Genomic DNA, 11,865 nt, shown 5'->3' on the forward strand with positions numbered 1-11,865 from the left:
ATTCTAGTTCAGAATACTGAAAATATGATACTAATTAAAAATTTAAAATGCAGGAGGATCAAATGAAGGAAAATGAAACCTAATAAGAAATATGTGAAGTGCCCACGACTGTGCCTAGTAATATTGGGTGCAGAAAAATGTTAATGTCCCCCAATTTCCCCACTTCACAACATTCTTAATGAATTATCCCTCATCTAAAGCAATTTTATACTACCTACCACCATGTATGACATAACTAGATAACAACACAAATGTTAAAAAGAAATAAATTGCACTTACTGGTAAAAAGATTACTTAGTGAATTTTCTTTTGATGATTCCTTTGAGGATGAAATGCCAACATGTACAATAAAAATGTAAGGTGCATCTTGCCAAGTTTGCAATGGTTCATGCATTGCCTAGAAAGGAGGAAAAGGCACCAAACCTTCAAATCTTAAGAAGTGAAAGCACAAGTTAATAATACAATATGAAAATTTTGCTCCAGAATGTGTCCAGAAACATGGTAGAGTCCTTCATTTTCACTCATTGAAATAGCAGGCACAACAAACAAGCCTGTAGTGCATAAAATAAAGTAGGCTAGATTATGAATTACTAAAAAGCAAGGTACCTTGTATCTTATACATTTAACATTTCTTTATGAGGAAAACCTCAACAACAATCACTAAGTTGAATCTCTGTTTAAGCCACATTTGGATACCTGGTTATGTTTTACAGAAATCATGACAAGCTAAGGAATTTAAACTAAAGATTATTTAAATCACCTAAAAAAAACTATGATGATGTCAATAAACATGACTTATAAACACCAATTCCTGAATCTAACTTCCTTTGTTCAATGCCCTTCACAAGACTACCAGAATATCTACTGACATGGCCTTACATTTATATAAAAAACTTAACCTTGGGCTAGTTTATGTGGAAAGCAAGAGTCACTGCCCCTCAAAGCCAAGGAAGACAAATTAACAGCCTCCAAGCCCTTGACCAGTAACTCTTGCTTTCCACATAGATTAAACTTCACCACCACAAGACTAAGATACAAAGATAAAGATGTACACAGAAAATGATTGGCTGCTTCTTCCTTATGTGTGAAAGAAGGTACTGCTACCTAGAATTGCAATTTTTACCATCTGGTCTTAGAGGGAGAAACTTTTATCCAGAGATCTCTGAGTAAGCTTCACTGATCTATGAAACCCCTCAAAGTGGATAACAGATTTTATTCATTTATGCATTTCCCTGTGCAGCCACAACTTTTCTCAAACGGTTAAAATGTCTTACAAACCCAAGAAAAGGCTAATAGTTCAGAAATTATATTCCACAATAAAAATTCAATGTGTCAAACAGATTAAATGATTCTTCAGCTTACTAGGGTATCTTAGTAACTAAGAGCATAAATGTCATGCTAAATCATACAGTGATTTCTCTCTGCCTAATAGTCTCTCTCTGACAAGACTCAGGAGCAGTCTGTGAGAAAACTTTACAGCTTTGAAGTTATGAGTATCACATGTCTTATTAACTGTAATTACTGAACCTTTCTGGAACTTGCTTGCTCATTAACCAACAAAACACTGGTGTAATAAACTGCTCTGTTACCAATTTTAAATATCTTAAAACCATCTCTTACAAATTCCAAAAGGAACTAATTTCCACATTCCAGGATTTGATAAAGTTTACATTTAACTCTGGAATGTAGCAATTCTGATTCTGTAAAACTAACATTTATATGCCAGGCACTCTACTCAGCATTTATTATGTTCTTTAATCCTCCTTTTTAAACTGAGGTAAATTTCACATAACATAAAATTCATGATTTTAATGTGTATAATTCAATGGCATGTGGTACACTGCACAATGATGTACAAATACTGCCTCTATCTAGTTCCAAAACATTTTCCTCATTCCAAAAGGAAACCTTGTACTCAGTAAGCAGTAACTTCCCATCTGTCCTTCCCGCTACCACTTGCAACTACTCATCTACTTCCTGTTTCCATGGATTTGTCTATTTATGGACATTTCATATAAATGAACCATAAACACATGGCTTTCTGTGTCTTTCACTTAATGTTTTCAAGGTTCATCCATGCTGTTGCATGTATCAGTACTTTGTTCATTTTTACAGATGAATGATAATACAGTTTATGGACACACGACATTGTTTATTCATTCCTGCTTAGAGTTTCAGCTTTGTGAGCTTCTCAGTCTTTTTGAAATTAATGCTTTTATCAAATTTGGAGAGTTTTTGGCCACTATTTCCTCAAATATTCTTTGCATGCCTTTCTCTCTCTCTTCTCCCTCTGGAATTCCTATTATGTGCACACTGATATACTTGGTGGTGTCCCCATAGGTCTCTCAGGCTCTGCTCATTTGTCTTCATTCTTTTTATCATTTTTATCTCTATGTTTTCCTGGTTTTCTTTAGTTCTTCATTCTTGCTTTTCTTAGTCTTTTTATCATCTTATAATTTCTTCTTCTTCTTTCTTTCTTTTTCATTTTTTTTAGACACTGAGTCTTGCTATATTGCCCAGGCTGAACTGAAATTCCTGAGCTCAAGTGATCCTCCTGCCTCAGCCTCCCAAGTAGCTGGGACTACAGCATTTGGTTTTTTAAGCTCTTTGAGCATAAATAAGAGAGTTCATTTAAAGTCTTTGCCTGGTAAGTAATACTCAGGCTTCCTCAGAGGCACTTTCTATTTTTTTTTTTTTAATCCTGTAAATGTGCCATACTTTCTTGTTTCTTCGTACAACTCATAATTTTTGTTGAAAACTATTAATAAACATTCTGAATAATATAATGTAGCAGCTCTGGAAACCAGAATGTGCCCTCCACCTGTTAGCTGCTGATGGGGGTTGTTGCTGTTTTATTTGTTTAGTGACTTTTCTAAACTATTTTTGTAAAGTCTGCTACTGGAGTCTGTGTTCCTTTAGCTTAGTGGTCAGCTAGTGTTTTGACAAAGATCTTCTTAAACACTAGGAGCCAAAAAAGAAAAATACTACCCTCCCAGTCTTTGCAGATGGGGCAATGCTTCAACACTTAGCTGGGCCAATTAAAGCCCTTCCTTAGTCTTCACTTTCTGCTTGTGCAGAGCCTGAAGATCAGCCAATGTGAAAGCTTAGGATCATCTAAGGTCTTTTCTGAGCAGGTGTCCAGTCCTGAGAATGCACATGGCTTTCTCAATTCTCCAGCATACACAGGAGCTTTTAAAAGCCCCTTTTCTCCCACATTGGTCCTTTCTATACCTTCTCCTTCCCAGGCTTTACAGTCTATCTATTGCTTGTCCCCACTGTTATTCCTTTCCCTATGCAGCCAATACTTCTGGCCATAAATGCTTTGACAAACACAACCCAGGAAGCCACCACAGCCTTAGAACACTCTCAAGTCAGGCAAAACAAAGGCAAGTCCTTGCACAGGTCCTTCAGGGAGCTGCCAGACAGGTCAAAACAGACAACCACCAGTCTTTAAGAATAAGGTTCATATTAGTCCCTCTGGCATTAGCAATCTGCATCAGGACTGCTGGTTGCCATCTTTCTGCCTCTGAACTAGGAAATAGGGGATGGTAAATGGACAATTTAAAACACCAATGCACTTTCTTAATACAATGCAGCAGCTTCTTCAGTAAAATTTTCCTTGTTATTTTAAGTGTCTGACAGCTTATTAGTTGCTTTTGTGGAGGCACAGAGACCTGGACTTCCCTATTCTACAATTCTTGGTGATGTCACTCCTATTAGCTCCATTTTACCATGCAAGAAACTGATGCACAATAAAATAACTAATTTTTCCAAGAAGTTTTAAGTTGTAGAGTTGGACTTCGAAATCTAGAACATCTGACCCCAGAGCCTGTGGTTCTTAACGACCACCTTGACTACTAATTATTTCCTCCTTCTTAACAGAACAATTTTTAAAACACTGTCTTCTTGATAATGCCTGAAAATTATAAGTCTTCTTCAACACAAATTTTAATCCCATCAGTAAGATAATTAAAGCTGCATGTGGTAATCTAGTTACTTACGCTCTCAATAGTTACAAAACTAAACATATTCTTACCATATAATCCAGCAATCATGCTCCCTGGTATTCACCCAAAGGAAATGAAAACTTACATCCACATAAAAACCTGCACACAAATGTCTACAGCAGCTATATTCATAATTGCTATAACTTGAAACAACCAAGATGTCCTTCAATAGGAGACTGTAAACTGATATATCCAGACAATGGAGTATTAGCACTAAAAAGAAATGAGCTATTTAGCCACCAGAAGACATGGAGGAACCTTAAGTGGATATTACTACATGAAAGAAGCCAATCTGAAAAGGCTACGTACTTGCCTAATTCCCACTATATGACACTCTAGAAAGGGCAAAACTATGGAGACAGTAAGATCAGTGATTACTAGGAGCTTAGGGGAAAGAGAGAGATGAACAGGCAGAGAACAGAAGATTCTTAGGGCACTGAAACTATTCTGTATAGTGTAATAGTGGAAATGTTATTTAACATTTGTCAGCTGGGTGTGGTGGCTCATGCCTATCATCCTAGCACTCTGGGAGGCTGAGGCGGGAAGATGGCTTGAGCTCAGGAGCTCAAGACCAGCCTGAGCAAGAGCAAGACCCCATCTCTACTAAAAATAGAAAAATTAGCCGGGCGTGGTGGTACACGCCTATAGTCCCAGCTACTCAGGAGGCTGAGGCAGGAGGATCGCTTGAGCCCAGGAGTTTGAGGTTGCTGTGAGCTAGGCTAACACCAGGGCGTTCTAGCCTAGGCAAAAGAGCGTGACTCTATCTCCAAAAAAAAAAAAAAAAAAAAAAGGTATACATTTGTCAAAACCCATGCATGAATCCTAATGTAAACTATGTACTTTGGTTGATAAAAGTATGCCAATGTGGGTTCACCAATTTTAACAAGTGTACTACAGTGATGCAGTTTGTTAATGATGGGACAGGAGTGTGCAGGCATACAGGGGTATGGGGAAACTCTATGTACTTAATTTTGTTGTGAACCTAAAACTGCTCTAAAAAATAATTTATTGACTTTGCAAAAATTATAATGGTGAATGTATCACATTACTACTTACATCAAACAAAAAGAGTTAATCAAAATATTATTCTCGGCTGGGCGTGGTGGCTCACGCCTGTAATCCTAGCTCTCTGGGAGGCCGAGGTGGGTGGATTGTTTGAGCTCAGGAGTTCGAAACCAGCCTGAGCAAGAGCGAGACCCCATCTCTACTAAAAATAGAAAGAAATTAATTGGACAACTAAAAATATATAGAAAAAATTAGCCGGGCATGGTGGCGCATGCCTGTAGTCCCAGCTACTCGGGAGGCTGAGGCAGGAGGATCACTTGAGCCCAGGAGTTTGAGGTTGCTGTGAGTGAGGATGACGCCATGGCACTCTAGCCTGGGCAACAGAGTGAGACTCTGTCTCAAAAAAAAAAAATATTATTCTCGTTTATCAATCTTTTCTTAGGGGAAGGAACACAGAGAGGACCTTTCCTCTACAAACATCTGTGTTTTATCAGAGCTTTAATAAAAGAGAGTGGAGGTACTGAACTGGTGAGTACCCTTTAATAAGTTTATAAGGTATTTGCCTCAGGCCCAATTTTCAGGAAGAAAGATCAAAGGACAGATAATTCTTTTGACTATATACTAAGTATTTCTTTTTTTGTTGTTTGTTTTTTATTTCAGAATATTATCGGGGTACAAACACTTCAGTTACATATATTGCCCTTGCACTGCTCAAGTCAGAGTTACAAGCATGCCCAATACCCATACATCACATACTGTACCCATTAGGTATGAATTTACCCATCCTCTCTTCCCCTCTCCCACCTGCCCAGTGCCCTATGTTATTTCCATATATGCACATAAGTGTTGATCAATTATAACCAATTTAATGGTGAGTACATGTGGTGTTTATTTTTCCATTCTTGTGATACTTCACTTAGAAGAATAGGCTCCAGTTCTATCCAGGATAGTACCAGGGGTATTAGTTCATCATTTTTTTAAGGTTGAGTAGTACCCCATGGTATACATATACCACATTTTATTAATCCACTCATGTATTGATGGACATTTGGGTTGTTTCCACATCTTTGCAATTGTGAATTGTGCTGCTATGAACACTCGAGTGCAGATGTCTTTTTTATAGAATGTCTTTCTTTTCCTTTGGGTAAATACCCAGTAGTAGAATTGCTGGATCAAATGGTAGTTCCACTTTCAGTTCTTTAAGGTATGACCATATTAATTTCCATAAAGGCTGTACTAGTTTGCAGTCCCACCAGCAGTGTAAGAGTGCTCCCATCTCTCTGCATCCACACCAACATTTGCTGTATTGGGACTTTTTGATAAAAGCCATTCTCAATGGAGTTAAGTGGTATCTCATTGTGGTTTTGATTAGCATTTCCCTGATGATTAGAGATGTTGAGTATTTTTTTATATGTTTGTTGGCCAATACTGACTAAGTATTTCTAAATATTACTTGTGATATTCAACAGGGTCATCTTTGAGGTAGCTTTAATCACTAGGAAAAAGGCTCAAGCCCTGAGTAGGACTCAAACTATGCTACACACAGGTAACAACTGAAGAAAGCAAAAATACAAACAGCCAATATGCATATAAATGAACATTCATCTTCACCAATAATTTTTTAAATACAATTTACAACAATAAATTACTGCTTAACTAGACAAACTGCATAAAATCTGTTTTAAATAGTAATAGCCAGTGTTTGTGGAAAAAGATGGAAACTCACTCTCACTTTCTTGGGACCACAAAGTGCTACAACTTCTCTGCAGAGCACTTTGACAAACCACAGACAAAGAATTTTAAGGCCGGGCGCGGTGGCTCACGCCTGTAATCCTAGCACTCTGGGAGGCCGAGGCGGGTGGATCGCTCAAGGTCAGGAGTTCGAGACCAGCCTGAGCAAGAGCGAGACCCTGTCTCTACTAAAAAATAGAAAGAAATGATCTGGATAACTAAAAATATATACATATAAAAAAAAAAAATTAGCCGGGCATGGTGGCGCATGCCTATAGTCCCAGCTACTCAGGAGGCTGAGGCAGAAGTATCGCTTGAGCCCAGGAGTTTGAGGTTGCTATGAGCTAGGCTGACGCCACGGCACTCACTCTAGCCCGGGCAATAGAGCAAGCTTCTGTCTCAAAAAAAAAAAAAAAAACACACACAAAAAAACTGTGCATACCCTTGGATCCAGTGATTCCACCTCCAGGAATTTAGCCTAAAGAAAACATTATAAATGTACCAAAGATATAGCTAGACATTATGAATATGACCTTATCCATAATAGTGAAAATCTGGAAACAACCCAATGTACACTAATTGAGAGTTAATTATTAAAAAATCATGATAAATGGAATATCAGGCAATCATGAAAAAAGCAGTGTTCAATGTATGAATTTGTTAGGGAAAAGAAAATATTACACAGTGGTATAAATAATATGATCTCATTTTGGTTAATATACATGTGCTCTGTGAAAGCACACCAAACGGCTAAAACTACTAGAAATCAAAATTACAAAGAATTTTTACTTTAAGTTATAGAATGAAAAACTTTTACCAATATAGAAATCTTTTGAAATCAGAAAATAAAGATTTAAAAACAAATGTACCTACAAGAATATTCATCACGACACTGTTTAAAAGTACAAGATAAGGAAACTCATAAATGTTCAATAATAGAGAATTTAACAAATTGCAATGTATTCATATAATAAGACACTAAAAAAAAAAACCAAACAGGTTTGGAGGTCCCTAAAAGACCAATCGCCAGAGCTGTCTGGCAGATTGTTGAAAGCTCCATTCTCAGAGTTTGTCTTTATTTGACCTGACTCAGAGATCACTCAGTGTCAACAACCCTGTACTCAGGGCATTTGTCAAAAACACTCAGCAGATCACGGCTGCCTGAGTCAACATTAACAGCTGGAACTACCAAAAGGCTGACCAAAAACTTAAAAGGAAGAACTGGAGAATCAGATGTCTATAGGAACTTTGAAAAGCTCCAAAAATATTACTGGAAATCTAGAAGGCCACAAGTATGTGCATGGTTATGTACACATGCCCAGAGCTGTGCACAGGCCCAGGAGAGACCTGAGACGGCCCTACTCATTCACATCTGGCTGATCTTAAGGCTCTGTGCAAGCAGGAAGTAAAGGTTAAGACAGAGTTGCAAACTGTGAACGAGTCCGAACACAAGTCCATGTACTATATGATTCCAGTTACATAAAATGTCCAGATGAGGAAAATCCATAGAGACTGAAAGATTAGTGATTCCCAGAGGCTAGGGGAAGCGAGAAATGGGAAGTGACTGATAATGAGTATAGGTTTTTGGGGTGATGAAGAGTTTCTGAAATTAGACAGTGGTTGGTGATTGTACAACTTGTGAATATACTAAATACCACTAATTTGTATGCTTTAAAAAAGTAAATTTTGTGATATGCACATTATGTCTTAATAAAGTTGTTATGAAATTAAAAACTTTAACCAGCTTTGTAAAAAATATGACCCAACATGGATAACTTATTTCCTCTATATTTTTAACCACTAAAGTTTTGAGGAACTAGTTGTGAATTAGAAAGTGAAATAAGCATCCGTATAACGTGTACTTATGAAAATGTAAGGCATATTTATAGTTTTTGACCTTATTTCAATTTTCCAAACTCTCTTCCAATTGTATTCTATCGCAGATAATTTCAAATGGAGTTTAAGCTTTTTAATAAGTTTCTTCCTGTTTACAAATATTTATGGGAGGGGACAACAGCAATTTAAGTTTATTGTACAAAATAGAGAAAACAAAAGGAAAATAAAAATCACTCATGATATCATCCAGAGACAACTATTTTTAACATTTTGGTGTATAGCTTCCAGTCTTAACTTCCTTTTTAAATGTTAGCATACTGAAAGAACAATTCAAAAATACATGAACGTAAGAAAACTAAAATATGTGTTCAATGTCCCAAATTCCCAAACGCACTTACAGTTTTGTCTCCAATAAAGGTAAGATTTGTTCCATTCTCCTTAGCCTTTAAATATTAAAAAAAAGAAAAATCAGAACTTTTTTTTTTTTTTTTAACCTCTGGTGCTCCTCCAGCTGCCACCTCCACCAATTACCCAAGCGCAGTGCTCCCTCCCTGGAGATACAGCTCCCAAGTCGCTGGAATTTTTACTTTACTCTCAGAAATATATAAGAAAAACAATTACCTCCTGTTTTTCTCCTAAAAGAGGCAGTCGATGCACAAAATCCCCAGAAAAGCTCTATAAAAGAAACGTAAAATTAAAATTAAAGATGTATAAATAGTAAAAGAAAAGTGTAGCTCAAAATACACAGAAATGGTTAAAGTAAAACATAGCACTGTAACAGTAAATATAATAATATAGTTAGTATCAGCAAACAAAAGTTTTCCAGGCTGGGTGCAGTAACTCACATCTATATTTCCAGCACTTTGGGAGGCTGAGCGGGGAGGACTGCTTGAGGCCAGGAGTTAAAGATCAGCCTAGGCAACATAGCAAGACCCTCCCACCCAACTCTACAAAAAATGAAAAATTAGCCAGGCATGGTGGCACATGCCTATAGTCCTAGCTACTTGGGAGGCTGATGCAGGAGGACTGCTTAAGCCCAGGAATTTGAGACTGCAGTGAGCTATAATGATGCCACTGAACTCTAACCTGGGCAACAGAGAGAGACACTATCTCCAAAAAAAAGATTTCCAATCAACCACAAACAAGTGAATAAAATCCTATTAAGAACTAAAAAATAATATCAAACCAAACTGGCCACTCAATAATAAAAATTTAAGAATGACAAAACCTTAGATATAGGACATATGCTTTCCAATAGAAGGATCTTAGATAATTGTCCCTCATTCTGCAGATGAGGAAAATGCAAGTCAAAGCTATAAAGCTTTAGATGAAAAAAATAGGATTTGAACATAAGATTCCTGACTCTTAGGTCCACTGTTCCTTCCACATAACATTCTAAGCCTATTAAAAAAAAAAAACAAAAAACTAATTACCTGTCTTACCAGGTATCAGCAGGTGAGCCATTCTCCTTCCTGAGTGATTAGACTGTACAATTCAACTCTGTTACATTTGATTGGAGGAGAAAAGGAAACTTTACCAACAGAGGTATATGCCAAGACCCTGGAAAGGCTATAGCAGATCTAAAAGGAGGCAACCTCAGCCAACAGGACACAAGGTAGCTTTCCATAATCAAATCTGAGAAAGACCAACCAATCCTACTAGCCTGAGGGAAAATTTGGAGAAACATCAGAAAACACACAAAATACTCAACATCACATTGTTTCTACCTTTTTCTTTCTACCATTCTTTCACCATTTTTTTCCTTGAGACCAGGTCTCACTGTATCACTCAGGCTGATCTCGAACTCCTGGCTTCAAGTGATCCTCCTGCCTCTGAGCAGCTGGGATTACAGGCATGAGCCACTACACCCACTTTCTTCCACCATTTTAAAGCTATTTTTTTTCCCTCCAAGACCTTAACCTTTATAATCCTATTATCAATTACCAATTATTAAAGTCTTCTTATCAATAAACTTTACTTCTAGTAACTGATCAGTGAACTCCTTACCAGTTTGAGGCAATTTGCTAAATATTCCAAAGCAATTTTTAAATGCAGGAAGGACAAAGTAAAGGCTATAGTTACAATACTATTTTCAACACCTATAAAATTTTTCTATCAAAAGCTGGTATTAGATCGCATTTCTAAGATAATAGAATTTCATACCAGAATCTCCACTTACATGATTACATATATGGAAACATTAAAAATATATTATTCCCACCTTCCACTTTCCACAAAACAAGGCAGTGATGATGCCCTTTTGATTTCAGATCTGTAACAGTAAAACTTAAAAACCTTGATTTTTCTGGGAACATTATCAATTACATGAGGTGACAAGAGAATTAAAAATTTGAGGTTTCAAATGTCCATCAACAGATGAATGGATAAACAAAATATGGTATATGCATACAGTGGAATATTATTCAGCCTTACAAAGGAGTAAAATCTTGATACATGCTGTAACATGGATAAACCTTGAAAACATTCTGGTAAGTGAAAGGAGTCAGAAAAAAAATTGTACCATTCTACTTATATGAGGTATCCAGAGTAGTCAAATTCATAGACAGAAAATAGAACGGTGGTTACCAGGAACTGGCAGGAGGGTGGGGGTTGATGGGGAGTTATTGTTTAACGGGTATGAAGTTTCAGTTTGGGATGATGAAAGTTCTGAAGATGATCTGATGGCTGCGCAACAATGTAAATGTATTTAATGCCATTGAATTCTACACTTAAAAATGGTTAAAATGGTAAATTTTATGTTATGTACATTTTACCACAATAAAAAAAATTGGAGGTTTGCTTTTTACACACAAAGGAAAGTACAACCCCTCTTTGATGAGATGAACATGTTAAGTGGCTTACTATGCACCTATTAGAACATGCTTCCAACTTATTCCTGCCAGAAGGAACAACTGCGGTGTGGGAAATGGACATAGCCGGAAACACAATTACATTTTTTACATCTTCAATTTCCCTCCAACCACTTTCAAAGATTACCTGTGTTTTAAAGAGTTCGCTGCAGTTCTGGAACAATTTTGATGATGTTTGATATTTCCCAGACAAGCCTCTTTTTTCCTTAAGTTTTTCCAAATATGTCTCTACTTCTTCTGACTAGAAAAATAGAAAAGATACAAAGTATTTCATTTACCTTTCACAAATAAGATATTTAGAAGGTAAAAAATAGATCATCTGTAGGCCGGGAGTGGCTCATGCCTGTAATCCTAGCACTCTGGGAGGCCAAGGCGGGTGGATTGTTTGAGCTAAGGAGTTCGAAACCAGCCTGAGC

General features: G+C 37.0%; 1 protein-coding gene across 1 annotated transcript in view; it reads right to left on the reverse strand.

The window, feature by feature from the left end:
* The window catches only part of TMEM87A (transmembrane protein 87A), a 51,617-nt gene that overhangs the window by 31,471 nt on the left and 8,281 nt on the right, over positions 1 to 11,865 (reverse strand). The window contains exons 4-7 of the mRNA XM_012649133.1: positions 11,577 to 11,690; positions 9,201 to 9,254; positions 8,978 to 9,022; positions 280 to 397 (exon numbers count right to left, since the gene is read on the reverse strand). Of these exons, the coding sequence (XP_012504587.1) occupies positions 280 to 397; positions 8,978 to 9,022; positions 9,201 to 9,254; positions 11,577 to 11,690 (331 nt within the window). The remainder of the gene's footprint in view (positions 1 to 279; positions 398 to 8,977; positions 9,023 to 9,200; positions 9,255 to 11,576; positions 11,691 to 11,865) is intronic.

Source organism: Propithecus coquereli, unplaced genomic scaffold, assembly GCF_000956105.1.
Source record: "Propithecus coquereli isolate 6110/MARCELLA unplaced genomic scaffold, Pcoq_1.0 Scaffold3, whole genome shotgun sequence".
Lineage (NCBI taxonomy): Eukaryota > Metazoa > Chordata > Mammalia > Primates > Indriidae > Propithecus > Propithecus coquereli.